Consider the following 17306-nt stretch of genomic DNA (forward strand, 5'->3'; position numbering starts at 1 on the left):
GAATAATAGATATGTAAGGACAAAGGCGATTGAAAGGCTATTAAGTCATTCAGAGGTCATTCGAGAAAAAAAACACAGTTCTCATTCAACATAGCAGATGAAATGGCAAAGTGTAGCGATTTTCTGAAATTTAATAAAAACTCACAACCACATGACAACATCCACCAAGAATTAAAACGACAATCATTTGGACATCACCAAAAGGTTTAAATAAATAAAAAAGACCCTAGATTTATGACTTTAATAAAACATCCATTGGATATCACAGAGGGTTAGTTGAAAAATATGAGGGGTCAGAGAATTAACAGCTGTACAAGCCATAAATACTGAATGTGATAAAGAAATGCACTTTTCACACAACTCATATCTGCGCATGAAACCCAGCAAAGACGTGCAGAAACATTAAAAGCCTCATAACTCAAGGCTACACACAAGCATGAAACACTGTTGTTCCGTCTCTTCAGATACACACACACATACACTGCCAAGAATGTCCACACTTCAAAATGATCTGGGACACGATAAAGCAGCACAATAAAGACAAGTATCAAAGAAGGCCAAAGCTTTCAGAAAGGTTGGTTATAAGACAACATGTTTCTGCTTCGTCTGTAGAAGGTAACGTTCACAGGCGCAGATGTTACAACATCTCTAAAATCAAAGTCACATGTTACACTTACCGATAGAAGGATTGCAATGTATTGTTACCAAGGAAATGCCCTTTTCCACAACACGGAGGAAAAGAGTACATCAAAAATAGATTAATTTAAGGAAGTGCTTCAGCTCCATAGAATATGGATTTCATAACTAGTGAATATGAAGTATACGTCAAAAGGTCAACAAAAGTCAAAGCTAAGCATTGACTATCATGAATGATATCTTAAATCATGTGATTTATAAAGTCATCATCCAAACATTAAAATGTTCATGCTCTACACCTGTATACACTAAGGTATAAGGCGATAAGGTATAGCTAAGAGCGCTCCAGACCAACCTTACGAAAGTATGACTTACAGAAGGTATACTTAACTAAGAAGGTTTCGGGAAACACGTATTAACGATAAGGTACAGCTTAAGGTATAACTTAAGAACGACGTAGCGTTAAGAAGGTTTCGGGAAACGCAGAACTGAGGCATAAGAATATCACAGAGCTTGGTACATTTTTTTCCCATGCATCGTAGGAGTTACACAGGCAAACACATTTGACATTGTTTCAAGAAAATATAAAGACCTTGTTACTGTTAGTACTACTAATGATAATAATGACAATATTATAATAAATAAAGCAACAGCATCATTTGTCAGAAATGCCTTTTAATTGGATATATAGGTCATAATAGGTAAACTCTACTCAAACAGCAGATCAGAGGAAATCTATCAGCTGCACTCATGCATCATTCCCAATGACTGAGCTAAAGAAACAGTTTTTCTCATGTTTGCAAATATGGCTTATGAAGTAAGTGATAAAATAAAACTCCGCCTATATGAGAAGAGAACATGTTGTTTTGAACACGAAGCCAGGGTATGGGACTAAAAGATTATATCTCATACATGAAATCAATCATTTTTGCAGCAGATTTGACCACTTATCTTTCACTTCTCTTCTAAATATATTTTCTTTCCCCTCACAAGTTCCTCTGTAAACAAAATAAAATAAACAAAAATCATCTAAGCACAGAATTTATACATTGTTTCGATCTAACTGCAACAGCAGGTAGGCTACTTGAGAGTGCATGAGTGCGTGGAGAGGTCAAAAGGTTACACATCAGATGTGTTACAGTAAGAGACACTGTGAGACACTCCATGAGAACTCTGACATAGCATCACCAAAACATCATGATTCAATCCATGTATTTCATCATTTCACATTCCATACAGCCACAGAATTCATTTTCCATAAATGTTTGTTATTTTAAAAAAAAGACTTATTTTTTGTTGTTGTTGCTTAAGTTGTGGCAAAACTCACATATTACCATGTACACTCAAAAAAATGATTTGTTGGATTTACATAAAAAATTTGTGTCAAGTGGTTCCATGCAAATATATTGAGTAGTGTCTACAATTAACAATTTAGTTGTATGAACAAAAGAAATTTAAGTAAAGTTGACAAAACTTTTTTGAGTAAATCCAAATCATTCCGATTACCAAGAATTTTACGTTAATTAAACTCAATATTTATCCTTCTCAATGGTACTTTTTGTTGTCATACATAAATTATATACAGACTACATGTAAGTCATAACACAATGAGCAAATCAGATGAGAGGCATCTCAGTACTAGCATGAGCACAGTTAAAGCCACAATATGGAATATTTGGACCGCTAGATGGTCGAAAAGGCGAAGCTAAATGACGTTATGTAGGAGGGATTTTAACCATTCAGAGGCGTATTGAGATCGCCCATCATGGTTACGGACGAGGTAATGAATGAATTTTATTTTATGTCATCGTAATGAATTAGCTTGCAAGAAACGTGGAATGTAATGCTATGTTAGCCCGCGACTGATATTGGACTTTTTTTACGTGTTTAAAACAGTCATACAGTCGTCGTTTAAAAAGTAAATTTGAACGAACTCACAGCATTTACAAGTAACGTTACTGGCTACATATTTTTGTGCGACATATACTGTATTTCATAGGGTAACTGCATTCATAACTATTCAAATAATCTGTGCATGATTATTTTGTGTACAATACATTTTTTTTGCTTACCTGTCTATTAAAACACATGCGAGAGCGGAGTCTGTCGAGTCCAAGTTGGTCACGAAGCTCTCTCCATTTAGAAAACGCCACGCCGATATTAATCCTTGTTTTATTTCTTCGTTTGTCCATAAGCCTGCTTGCCTCGTTTGGTCTACGTTTACACTTTTTGGGGTTTCCTTTACTCGCCAAAGAGTAATCGTGATCCATAATAACAGAACAACAGATGCTGCGTCCCAGATGCTGTATCACCACTTCCGCATTTGCGTGTTGCCGTAGTTTCTACAACCGGAAACTGAGGGTGTGCGGAGCACCGGATATTAAGTCACTGATATGCGACAAATACAAGGGAGTCAAGGGACGGGCCATTATTTAAATAGGAATTTCTCTGGATTTGCACATTCTTGGGAACATTTGGGATAATGTAAGTACACAACTGCATGAAATATATCACACTGTGCAAGCGATTTTTGGATATTTCATAACAAAATTATTCCATTTTGTGGCTTTAATGCTCATTGAATGATGCAATTGCCATCATGAGTGCGCTGCAACCTCTCACAAACTAAGCACATGTCTTTTAAACCTCAAAGATAAATGAACATTAAGCACAAACAAGTCTTTATCTTTACTTGAGAAACACTTAAAATAACACTAAATTTAAAAAAAAGTCTTACACAAAGCATGCTGGGAACTGAAAATCCCCTCAACCAGCCGTGTTGAATTAACTTGTTTATATTAATTAAACTCAACAATAGGTCCAATATGATAGGGTTTTGCGTTTTACTCAACATTAAGTTAACCAGTCAAACACTTGTTAAGTTAAGCCGACAGTACTACATTTTTAGTATAAATAACATTTACATGTAACATTATAACATTAGTTACTTGCATTCTTTATGTACTGTGAACAAGGGTGGGTTAAGTAAAACTAACAACAGTTAGTTCATTTTTTTGAGTGTACATTTGGTTAATCATTGTACTTTTCCAGATCATTTAAACTGGAAATCATCTACAGTATACTCTGCCCATCTTTTCTACTGAACTAAATTGCATGTTCATCACTTCAGTTTCAATTTTAATGATTAAAATATTCATGTTTCATTGCATGTTTTTTATTTGTGTTATATTTCATGGAGATCGAAATGCTCTGACTCATATGCATTTCCAGCAACACATGCTCACTCTGTTCCCTTAAGTAACAGCAGGATTGTCATTTTAGTCATCATGTAAGAAATTTACTGTACTAATGAGAATTGGTCAGAAGTGTTTCAGTCTACTCATACACACCCTTCACAGAAAAAATCTGGTATTTCAAATAATATAATCTGTCATTCTTCTTTTCTTTCTGGAAGTGGGAATGTCCTGCTTGGCTGTACCACATTCCTGCGCAGGCCCTTTATGTCCCTCTGCACCTGGAATCAAGTCACCAAAATGTGTATTTGACTCATTGAGGCGTGGCGCTTTCTGATGAGGTCACTGACCTCGCTGATAGAGGAGAACAGTCGTGATACAGGGAGGTGAGGAAGGTGGTAACCAAACTGTGGGAACCAGAGTGACTAAACTCTGCCTCTGTCCATCTCACTGAAAACCCTAATAAATTGACTGTGATTAGGTACATTTGTTCCCTAAATTTAATTAAGTAATAGATCTCGACTTGTATGTCGCTGCTGTCCTTCTGAAACCTTGTGTCTCCATATTTGGTGATTTGTTTAATTTTTTGTCATAAATCATTATTTTAAGTAACCCTTTATGTTTGTCGCTGGGTTTTGCAAATATCAAACCAATAAAAAGTATTAAAAAGTGCTTGTTAACATCCAAGGTTTTAGAAGGACAGCAATTAAGTTTACTTAAAGGGATAGTTCACCCAAAAATCATCATTTACTCACCCTCAGATTGTTTCAAATCTGTGTAAATTTCTATGTTCTGTTTAATACAAAGAAAGATATTTGGGAGAATATTAGCAATTTTCAGTTCTGGGTCATCATCCGCTATCATAAGAAAATCTACTAATATGCTATTTCTTTCCCTGTTGAACACAAAATAAGATATTTTGAAAAATTTAGGAGAAAAAAATCGGGGCACCTTTGACATTACATTTTTCTACTATAGTCAATGATGTTCATCCGAACAAAGTAATTTATAGGTATGAAATGACACGAGGGCGAGGAAAGGATAACAGCATTTTCATTTTTGGGTAAACTGTCCCTTTAACCTCTTGTTAAATGACTTAACCTTGTACTAAATGATATTATAACACAAGGTATTGAAATAATTCATGACAAACATTGAACTTGATTCTCCTCAGAAATACACATAAAAATGCATTTTTGACATGTATAAAACTTATAAGTGTGATGTGTTAAAAAAGGACCATGTTTATCAAAGCAAAAATAATTCACTAGATTTCAAATGATTACGTGACTTCACTGAAAATAACTGTTAAACAACATCAATAATATGAAAAATTAGGTAAATTCTCGATGACCTTTTATAAAAATCAGTTTAAATGTCCCATCAGTTCTTTGACCATAATGGGTATTCTTTATTACACTTTTAACTGACAATTTTAAAGATCACTGCACTTAGTTACATTTTTAATTCTATGGTAGATTTTTTTACAAACAACAGGTCTTACAGTGTATCTGTCTTGTTGAAAACTAGTTTCCAAGAATTAAAATCATTTCCAATTTTGCATTTTAAAACAAATAGGGATTCTTCGCATTTGGTTTCTAAACGCCGGAACAGCCTGACGCTGTTCAGGGCTGAGACACACTCTTCCATTCCATTTCAAATCTAGATTATAAACGTCTCAGATATGGATCCAGCCAGCATCACTTCAGATGACCCATGCAAGGACTTCAGCTTCAAATCAATTCAAAACTGTCAAATATACACACGTATTGTAATGAAAGATCACAACAATCATTGCTACTATTCTGGTTTTAAAATGTAAAACATGCTTTTTCTGTAAAGCATCTTTGTGTTGATGTGTATTGTGAGAAGAGCTATACAAATCAATTGGAATTGTGGCACTGTTCCAAAGATGCTGTGATAGATGTTTGAAGAAACAAACATTATTAACAAAACATTATTGCAGGTCCATCACTGTTGTTTCCTCAATCTCTGAATGTTTCCACATTCTTTTTCTCACTCTTGGTCAGTGTTTTGGACCACTCCCTGTGACTCAATATGAGCGGACAACCGCACGAACCAAACATCATCATGTTGAAACTATTACCTGATTTAAAAAACATTAGTGATGAAAACCGAAAAGCCCCTAATGCACTAAACTTCAAAGTGAGAAGTTTTTCTGCTGACCCATTTGTGTCTGAATTTTACATTATATTCGAATGCATCTAATTTCATTACAACATCATCTGCAGAGCCAATACATTAATTCCATCAGCTGGCCAGGAACTCTTTAAAATATTAATTTTCTCAATTTTATTTTTAATAGGAAAAAACTAACTACTCATCAATATCTTAAATGATATCATAATGAAAAATAGCAGCAGAATCTCAAGTCTTCAGATTGTCATTTTAAAAGGTGCACACTTAAAATGTAGGCTACTATAGCTTTCTTTTCAAATGATTCATCTTCTATATCCTTTGGAGTGCTTTGGAGAAAAACAGTAAAAGAAACTTGCTGTACACAACTCATTAGATATCCTGAACCCCCCGGAAAAAGATTCGGACTGGGCAACTGAATTGGGACACATAAATCGCCGGATAAGAGATACAAGGAACTGTCGAGGTGGTCCCACACGGACTCCAGGAATGTAATACTAGCATCTGACTTTCACCCTTACTGTTTTACTGTACGTCAGGTCGTCAAGGTCAGGTTGGCTTTAATCTTCTAATTGCACGATTTATAACCGGACATTGAGAGAGTTACATAGACATTAAGACAGACCTTATTTACAACCGAATGACTTATGTGACTCATAAACTTTAAACCCAGAATGACCCGTTGACTGCAGATTTCACATACCATACACTTGAATTACAAACAGTTTGTCACCAGTATGTAAGCTACACAGTCATTTTGTTTATTTTATTTTTAATTTTATTTTAAAAGTTTTAATTGCCTACATGAATTGAGGAAAATTATTATCTGAGGGGCTCTAGTTGGGGACATGTTTTATATTTTTAAACCTAAACCACAGAACAACACAGAACACTAGGGACCCAGAAGATCTAAAAAAAAAAAGAAAGGTAGCAAAGTGTTGCCATAGCAAGCAGATATTTCAGCACATTTACAAAAAAAATTATGGAACATATTATTTTGTCCGCAAACACAGCGTTTGATCGATCGACAGGCATGCATGCTCATTATGAGAGTCGGGAACGCGGTCCCTTTAAATCTGTGACCCGGAAGTGCGTCTCTGTTACCGGTAAGCGTCAGTAGGGTTCTCTTCCGGCCGCTGAAGGCAGACTCCGAGCGTGGATTTTTTTATCTGGGCTCTAAAATCAATCAAAATGAGCGTCCCGGCATTTATTGACATAACGGAGGAGGACCAGGTATTATTAAACTCTTCCGGAAACCGTATTTGCTCCACTGCACACAGCATTCAGCGAAGAAACACGTCCATATGTTTAATCATGCTTTCAGATGCTAACACGAATTAGCCATTAGCTGCTCACAATACCAACAATGATCTGATACCGGCATACAAGTTGACTTGTGATTTTACGTATTTAATGAAAGCTTCGATACATGGACTCATACCAGACAGTTTATTTCAGTATGTTGCGTGTCAGCAGGATGTTGTGAACTATCCGCCGCATTAAACTAACGTTGTGACACATTGTAAAGCATGCCATGGCTAAATCGCTACCATAGACGGGACTTCTTGTATTTATCTTGCAGGCATCTGAGCTTCGTGCCTATCTAAAGTCTAAAGAAGCTGAGATCTCAGAGGAAAATTCAGAAGGAGGCCTGCACGTCGATCTGGCACAGATCATAGAAGCATGTGATGTCTGTCTGAAGGACGATGACAAAGGTAGGCCCCACATGACTTAAATTAGAGCTTTAAATCAATATATAATCGTAATATGTAATTGTCTCTGTCCTGTGTGCTACAGATGTTGAGAGTGTGATGAACAGCATTGTGTCCCTGCTGCTAATTCTGGAGACAGAGAAGCAGGAGGCTCTCATTGAGAGTTTATGTGAGAAGCTGGTGAAGTTTCGGGAGGGTGAACGTCCTTCACTCAGGATGCAGCTGTAAGTGTTAGTCTTTATCTGGGCAGAGTACTTGCATATATGGCTGTGTTGTTGAAATGATTATAGTAGAATTAACTTTATTCCAGCCTTGTTCATTTGTTTGTTCGTTTGCTTTTTCCCCAGTTTGAGCAATCTGTTCCACGGTATGGATGAGAACACGCCAGTAAGGTACACCGTGTACTGCAGTCTGATCAAAGTGGCGACCACTTGCAATGCCATTGCTTTCATGCCTACAGAACTTGACCAGGTACAACAATCACATTGCTGCTATCAAAACCGTATCAATACAATTACCTTCTATAGTAGTCTGTGGGAACAAAAATTTGTTTTCCTTACTGTGCTGTAACCCCTGGTCCTTTATGTCTTGTTCAGGTGCGAAAGTGGATCGTAGACTGGAATTTAAACACAGAGAAAAAACACACTCTGCTCAGGCTGGTGTATGAGGCGCTGGTCGACTGCAAGAAGAGGTGCACTGCACGCACATATATTTAATGCGATCCAGAGATTAGATTTGTGTTGTAACATTTGACGTCTTTCTGATCTGGTGTCTTCCAGTGAAGCTGCTGCTAAAGTGATGGTGGAGTTACTGGGCAGTTACACGGAGGACAACGCATCACAAGCCAGAGTGGATGCACACAGGTATGAGTTTCTTTCTCACTTGCATTCTCATTCTGTTCGACTGCTTTCTTACGGATGCACGTGCCTGTGTGCCTGCTCTTTTCAGGTGTATCGTTCGTGCCCTGAAAGATACAAACACCTATCTGTTCGACCATCTGCTGGCGTTGAAACCTGTGCGTTTCCTGGAGGGAGAACTCATCCATGATGTAAGTGAAGCCTTATTTTTATGTACCATCTTTGTGAACTTTTTTTTAATCTGAGTGCCACACAGTAATTCTTTTTTATTTCAGCTCCTGACCATCTTTGTCAGTGCAAAGCTTGTGTCATATGTAAAGTTCTACCAGAGCAACAAAGATTTCATTGAGTCTCTCGGTGAGTACTTCATGACGGTTGTTGTTATATACATTTGTGATTAAATAATGTACAACAAAACTCACATAATATAGTTTATAACATGGTCTGTTTGAATACTTGATTCTGATTGGCTGGAAGGCGTGCATTAAAACTGTTTAATGCACGGGTAGTTCCAGTCAGTTTCATTTTCTCCTGTCTGATCAAAAATTACACTGTAAACATCAATAACAGCTTTAAGTTGTTTTTAACTTGGCAAAGGACCATGGTATAAGTGGGATAATCCACGTCTAGCCGTGCATTAAAGGATTTTAATTAATTTTGCAGAGGCTTCGTGTGGGTGGTTCTTGGCCTCCACTTCGTCCGGCTAGCTGTGGTTTATCCCTCACATGTTTACCAATTTTAGGATCACAACAAGCTTAAAGGAGAGGTTGTTCGAATGGTTTTACTAGATGTGAAATAAGTCTCTGGTGTCCCCAGAGTGTGTATGTGAAGTTTTAGCTCAAAATACCCAGCGGATCATTTATTATAGAATGTTGAAGTTGCCTGTTTTTGAGTGTGAGTAAAAACGCACCGATTTTGCTTATCTCTTTAAATGTTAATGAGTTTTTCGTCCCAGCCCCCTCTCCAGAGGAGGGCGGAGTTTCAGGAACTCTGCTGATGCCGGCCAAAACAAAACATCAAAATGTCAGTAATTGTTAGTGGTGTTCAGCCCTATATGTACGAACCGGAGTCTGACACTGATGGAGAGACACAAGAAGTGACAACCTTAAGAATTGAACAGGACGTTTCCGAATGGTTAGTTGTAATTTTGCAGTTATTGTGAAATGAACGTTCTTCAAGTGATCGATAAGCATTAGCATGGTCCGTCATGATAATGTATAAATCGCTGTGCAGGTGCTCGTGTGGGAATTGCAGTAAAATGACTACAGAGCCAGAGAATAAATGCTGAATGGAGGTCGAGCAGGTATAGTTTAGCGTTACTACAGTTATACTACGCTTTCAACGTTGTTCTATCATGTACTGTCACACTTACTTTACGTATTGTTTACGATAAGCCCGACAGCATGTGAGGGCAGCGTCAATAAATACAGTTAGATGCTGTACTTCTATTGTTAGCAACATTACCAATATAGCGCGATAACAAGCCCATTAAGAGTGGCAATTTTGAAAGACTAATCGGCAACAATATGAGGTGTGACATTTGACGTTACTGCTTCTGCTGGATATGAGGACTGGGCACGAAGTGTTGGTATTGCTCCCGGTTTCAGTAGCAACCTCGTTGAACGTCCAGCATTGTACTGGCCCTCATTCGTGAAGCAGTCCGGCGTGAAATGATTGGCGGAAACGTGAAATACTCTACCCATTCTCAGCGGGACATTGCCTTTATAAATGAAATGTAACCATGCTGTTCTCTGTAACTCAGCTTGCGGGAGTCTATGGAGACAGTTATGCTGGTCGGTACATCCTAATACAGAACAACTGTAGTGCCTCCGTGGCGCAGACATTGTGTAGCTCCAGTGACGATCTAACGATGGCGACTGTTGTACTTCCCACATGGGGCTGTGTCTAAGCAAATATGGCCAATCGTCACCACTGCTGGGCGGGCTTTGCCGTTGAGTGACGACATTAACGGCAGAATTCAAATCTTTGCTTTTACCAACAGGGTTTTTGAATTACACAAATTGTTAAAAAAGGAGTGAGCACATTTTTAACATTTTAGACTGCTTGTTTACAGACACTGTGGACACGTATTAATGTTTTAACACATTATAAAAGTGAATTTTGCAAAATATGTGCCCTTTAACAGAAATTACAGTAGGGCATTGTAGAGACAGTGGGGCATTGTAAGGACATTGTGAGATGACTTCCTGTCTACATTTATATTTATGCATTTGGCAGATGCATGCTCTATGCGCCATGCTCTATCCACTGAGCTACAGGAAAGCTGTCTACATAGGTTGATCTGCTGTGTTTGTTTGACCTCAAGTGTGTTTATCAAGCGCTGTTGCTTCATTCTTAAAATAACATTCCCAAATTATTATTTGGTGCTCAGTGTTTGTTGTTTTAAATGCGCAGGGCTGTTTAGCGTGAGCACGCTCACATGTCTGTCTTCTATGTTGCTGTGGTGTCACTGGTCAGCTGGAATTCCAGACTCAGCACTTTTGTTTCTTTTACAAACAAAGCAATGGTAATTAGAGCAGGATCCTCCCTGCCACTGACCAATGATGGCCGATTCAGACTAATCCAAGTAAAGTGTTGATATGACAATAAGCTGTTCACTCACTGCACCACCCTCCAAAATGAAATGGGTCATTAACCGTCTCCTGGTTTTAATTATTTTTTAATTAATATAAACAGAATTTCTGTTGAAACGCTGAAGGTGATTTACAGTGGGTGTCTACACCTATATAACATCTCAGTGGAGCACAACAGTGACGTCCACTTTTTCAGACACTGGTTCCAGAAGTTTTTTTTTTGTTTATTAGGGATTTAAAAAATCTTCAAAACATTTTTTTGTGCGTTTATATGCACAAAATAAACAAATATCTATCAAAAATCAGCTTAAAAAGAAACCTGTTTTCACGTGTTTACATGCATAGTAATAATAAGTGGCTAGGCATAAAACCGCATTTACATGGAAGTTTTTTTTTTGTAAATTTGTTTAGTAATTCAAAATGCAACGGGAAACGGGCAGAAGCTGTCTTCTCATGTCTGCAGTACCTGCATATGCAACAATAGTTGTTCATTTTGACGTTTCTACATCAACTGCATGATTCGAGAGCAGACTTTTATGCGTTATTTTACTATTACTTCCGTTTGGGACTTTTACTATTGCGCTGTCAGACAATAAACAAAACTGAGATTAAACCAGTAAAGGGGCTACATGCAGCGTGAAATCTGAGTAATGGGCAAAAAAAACTACCTCTGCCGAGCGGGTTTTGCTTGCGCCTTAATCGGAGTAAGACTGTGCATGTAAACGCACTCATAAATAATGTTAACCAACCAGATGTACACATTAGGCAGATGGTTTCCTCCAGACATGAGGCTTGCCATTCAGGTCAAAGAGTTCAATCTTTGTTTCATCAGACCAGAGAATTTTGTTTCTCGTGGTCTGAGAGTCCATCAGGTGCCTTTTGGCAAACTCCAGGCGGGCTGTCATGTGCCTTTTACTGAGGAGTGGCTTCCGTCTGGCCACTCTGCCATACAGGCCTGATTGGTGGAGTGCTGCAGAGATGGTTGTTCTTCTGGAAGGTTTTCCTCTCTCCACAGAGACATGCTGGAGCTCTGTCAGAGTGACCATCTCTGGACCAGAAGTGGCCCTTCTCCCCCGATGGCTCAGTTTGGCCGGGTGGCCAGCTCTAGGAAGAGTCCTGGTGGTTCCAAACTTCCATTTACGGAAGAATCTCATTGGGACCTTCAATGCTACAGAAATTTTTCTGTACCCTTCCCCAGATCTGTGCCTCGATACAATCCTGTCTCGGAGGTCTACAGACAATTCCTTGGACTTCATGGCTTGGTTTGTGCTCTGACATGCACTGTTAACTGTGGGACCTTATATAGACAGGTGTGTGCATTTCCAAATCATGTCCAATCAACTGAGTTTACCACAGGTGGACTCCAATCAAGTTGTAGAAACATCTCAAGGAAGATCAGTGGAAACAGGATGCACCTGAGCTCAATTTTGAGTGTCATGGCAAAGGCTGTGAATACTTATGTACATGTGCTTTTTTCGTTTTTATTTTTAATAAATTTGCAAAGATTTCAAACAAACTTTTTTCACGTTGTCATTATGGGGTATTGTTTGTAGAATTTTGAGGAAAATAATTAATTTAATCCATTTTGGAATAAGGCTGTAACATAACAAAAAATGTGGAAAAAGTGAAGCGCTTTGAATATTTTCCGGATGCACTGTACATATAAGCAAATATAAAGTTGTAACGAGAAACTGATTTTACACAGTTTTGGGTAGGTAAGTGGTCACTGAGTCATGCAATTCCTGGATCTCTTGGGATTGTGGGTAATTTAGTGTTTAATCTGGAATTTCTCGGTTTAACACATTTTTCCATAAAATTACATGATAGACCTAATGTGATGTATATGCACACGGGACGATGATGTACTTCTGCTAAAATCTCGGGTGAGCATTGTTAAGTGCCTCTATGATCATGCCTCTAGTAAGTGCAAAAGTTAACGTTACTTTTATTCATATTTGTGACCCTGGACAACAAAACCAGTCTTAAGTAGCACGGGAACATTTTTAGTAATCTGCAAAAATACATGGAATGGGTAAAAATTTACGATTTTTCTTTTTGCCAAAAATCATTAGGATATTAAGTAAAGATCATGTTCCATGAAGATATTTTGTAAATTTCCTACTGTATATGTATAAAAACTTTATTTTTGTGAGTGGATGGCCTGCTACAGTGCCTCAGATTAACAACTTCAAAGGTGATTTTCGCAGTATTTTGATTTTTTGCACCCTCAGATTCCAGCTTTGTAAATAGTTGTTGTTCCGCCAGATAGTGTCCTATCCTAACAAACCATATATCAATAGAAAGCTTATTTCTTCAGCTTTCAGATGATGTAAAAATCTCAATTTCGAAAAATTGACCCTTAAGGCTGGTTTTGTCGTCCAGGGTCACATTTGTTGATGTACCTTGAAGCGGATAGCCTGAAGTGCTTCACCTTTTTGGTTGTCGACATTTGGCGAAGTGTTTGAATAATTAGACTCGCTTAGTTGATTGTAATCCAATGTGCATCCTGAAGCGAAACGCCGTTGTTCCTTGTGGTGTCGGATGTAACAGCCTGGCTGAGATTTTAGCGGAAGCACGTTATCGACCCATATGCATATACCCCATTGGGAAGGAAATTAAAGAGATTTTTACGAGACTGTCTTTTAACTGTCAGTTATTTATTTAGCTCAAGAGTATTATATTATATAATGTTTTGACAGAAATCTGGTGTAGACACATGCCTGTTTGTCAGATGCTATAGGGGCGCTCTGAGGACCAAACTGAGCTGCTTGATTTGTTCTTTCAGGTTTGTCTCATGAGCAAAATATGGCGAAAATGAGGCTGTTGACTTTCTTGGGCATGGCGGTGGAGATGAAGGAGATCTGTTTCGACACAATGCAGCAGGAGCTTCAGATCGGCGCTGATGATGTGGAGGCTTTCGTCATTGATGGTACAGCTCATGCCTTTATTTTGTAGATAGAAATGCTTATTTACGTCCTTGATATTTATTGTCCTAAAATTTCTAAAGTCCAGTTTTTATCTTAATGGGTATTTCCGTTCATTTCTAGCTGTTCGGACCAAAATGGTCTATTGTAAGATTGACCAGACACAGAGGAAGGTTGTGGTGAGGTAAGACCTTCTTTCACTTCAAATGCTCCAGAGCCTTCTCAGGCCTTCAAATGTTTCAGTCAAATATGATGTACACATAAAATTATTTGTTTTATAGTGTAAGATTTGGATTTAGGAATGTTAGAAAATCTAGCCATATTAACATATTTTTGCTTCTGTCTCACTTCCTGTAGTCACAGCACACACCGCACCTTTGGCAAACAGCAGTGGCAGCAGCTGGTTGACACACTTTCCTCCTGGAAACAGAATCTGGCATCTGTAAAGACCAGCCTTCAGACGCTCTCTCCCACTGCCTGACGCAGCTGATGCAGTTTTTATACACACTCAATAAAAGACTGATGAAGACCATGTTTGATTGTACAGTCTTTTTTTAATGATCACACTTCACTCGTGCTTTCCTTTCGGGATGTGTTTTAAGAGATGGTGTTTATTATATAAATACATAGAGATTGTGGTCAGGTGCGAATTAATAATGTTGGAGAATCTTTCAGTAGATTCGTTTTGAACATTTTGAGGATTTATTTCTTTTCCCTACTATGGCAGTAAATGGGGGATGAGATCTGTTTGGTTACTGACATTCTTCCAAATATTTTCCTTTGTGTTTAGCAGAATAAAGACATTTACACATGTTTAGAACAACCTGAGGGTGAGTAAACGATGACAGAATTTTCATTTTTGGATGAACCATCTCTTTAAAATCCTATTATTTCTATCAACAAAACAAATGGTATGTTTTTACCACTGTAGACTCATAGTTGAACCCTAACTGCATGTCAACCAGCACTTGGTTTAAGCACAGTTGCTTTTGACACAAAATACTGAAACAATGTGACAAATTGTGTGCAGGGAAAAGCATGGTTCCAATGAGCTGTGAAACACAGTTTCTCCAGTGGCACTCAACTCAGGTGAACAGTTCAGGCTTAAATGATGTGTTATGTGAGATCTTCCAGTTACGTCTCCTCTTCGCATGGTGTCTGACCCTGTTTTATCATGATCATAGAGAATGTTTCCTATCTGATTGTACTGTGGCTTCAAAATATATTTTGACACTTTGGCTAAACTTAATGTGAGATCATTTGTTTGCAGATGGCACTTTCATACATCAAACTTTTCAATGACTTGTGAGTTTAGATTCATGAAGCAAGCTTGACCACGGGTAAGTTTGTCATATTAACTACTGTATAAACCTGTTGTATTTGACAAAAAGAAAGTTTCCAAATGTATTTGTTCAATTTTTACCTGTTGGTCTAAAATAGAACTTCATTTTCAAAAAATTTGTACTGTTTTTCGGTTTTAGAAAACGTATTAAACGTTGAAACTAAGGAGATGTACCATCTTAAAATGATACTGTACATTTCCTCAGTTTGATGTGTTTGACATTTAATATGTTTTTTATGTTCTATTCTGAATTCTGAGATTTGCAATTAATTGTATCCTGTTTTTTTTACATTCCCAGTCCATTTATTCATTTAACACTTGAGATTATTTAATACGTTATATTATGATATTGGCTTTTTAAAAATGTTTTGCCTAATAATTACGTGCTTTCTTTAAAATGACACAGGTTTTTTTTGGATCTAATGCAATTATGTTTTTTGCATTAGGATGCAAATACTTCTGCACTATTTTGCACCTTTTTTTTGTCTGGCTCTTTTAGCATTTACAAAAGGTTAATAAAAGCTGATATCTTGCTCTCAGAGAAACCTTAACAGGACAAATCCATTACAAATCTTATGAACTTGGCATTAACCCAACACTAAGAAAGACACATTTCCCTCTGTAGAGGAATTATCGAGCTATCCGTCATTATTTATCCAGCGTGTTTAAAATCCTCTGGGGTTCAATGTCATCTGGTCTTACACACAAGATAAAGACAGGAATTTGACTGGCTACGGACGGACTCTGTTTAACTGTATCAGCAGCATTCCTTCATTGGATTCAGCTGCTCAACAGTGTCCAGATCTCTGCTGACAGACAGCCTGAAATAATGCGGTCTATTACCGTTCAATTAGCACCAGTCTCCAGCAGAAGCACAGATACATCACTGCTGGTAAAAAGTAGGGACTTTTCCTGACTGGAGATGATTTGGGTGAGGCAGAAAATGAGTCGATTTTCCCAGTGGGAGTAGATATGAGGCAATCTTGATATTAAGTGTCTGTGCTGTTTGACCATTACTTTTTAAGATATTTATCAAAAGTATTGATTCATAAACACGATAAAACCCGTTGTACATTCAGATAAGATTAAGAATAAACTAACGAGGTTACAGATTTTCATTTGAAAGGCTGCTTAACTGTATTCTCAGCACAGGATGTTTGATATGGTGGCATTTCATATTTATTATTGTTTTGGACAAAATAATTGTTTTATACATGTTTCATAAAGCCTGTAAATACATCGTGAATTCTGGGAATGATGGATGACATTTTTGCTTTAGTGGCAAATTTAGCCCCAGTCTCTGATATATATTTTAATGCCATCTAGTGGTTCAAATCACTAATATCAGTACCTGTGGCTAAAATAAAAAAAGAATATATGAATTTCTAATTTAAGTCACTGAAGCGGATTTTAGTGACTTGATCTATAATGATTTTTCCCGAACGGTTACTTAGACGCTTTTACTGTTTACAATATACATGTTTTAAGTGTATTTTATAGTGCGATGAGAACAAGTAAATCGCTATATGTAAATATATTGTTATTTTGGCATGTCATTGCTCTCCATGTCAATTCTGTTGTTTTGTTTTTTCACTTTCTCTCTCAGCTGGAACAAGTTAATACAATAAAATGCTGGCTCAAGAGCAAATGTAGTGTTCTGAATCTGATCTGGTCCAATTGCTTAGAGTACATTATCTGGTAACTGTTCTCGTTGAGTGCTTATGCTTGTACTGTGTTCACTTACACACATCATATATACGAAAAGAACATACCATTCACATAGTCCAGCTACACAATGCCAAACACTAATGCTCATTATATACTAATATACTGTATAAACTACTATAATAAACGAATGCTTTTGCACAATAAGTTAATGAAATTAGATAC

General features: G+C 37.5%; 1 protein-coding gene across 1 annotated transcript; it reads left to right on the forward strand.

Moving 5' to 3' along the window:
• The first annotated feature begins 7104 nt into the window (after positions 1–7104).
• Positions 7105–14608, forward strand: eif3m (eukaryotic translation initiation factor 3, subunit M). Its single transcript, XM_057347436.1, has 11 exons — positions 7105–7220; positions 7570–7702; positions 7785–7923; positions 8047–8170; positions 8296–8390; positions 8479–8562; positions 8648–8747; positions 8832–8913; positions 13936–14079; positions 14198–14258; positions 14432–14608. The coding sequence occupies exons 1-11, from the start codon at positions 7179–7181 to the stop codon at positions 14553–14555; spliced, it is 1128 nt and encodes a 375-aa protein (XP_057203419.1). The 5' UTR covers positions 7105–7178; the 3' UTR covers positions 14556–14608.
• The last annotated feature ends 2698 nt before the right edge of the window (positions 14609–17306 follow it).

This window comes from Triplophysa rosa, linkage group LG12 (assembly GCF_024868665.1).
Source record: "Triplophysa rosa linkage group LG12, Trosa_1v2, whole genome shotgun sequence".
In the NCBI taxonomy this organism is placed as follows: Eukaryota; Metazoa; Chordata; class Actinopteri; order Cypriniformes; family Nemacheilidae; genus Triplophysa; species Triplophysa rosa.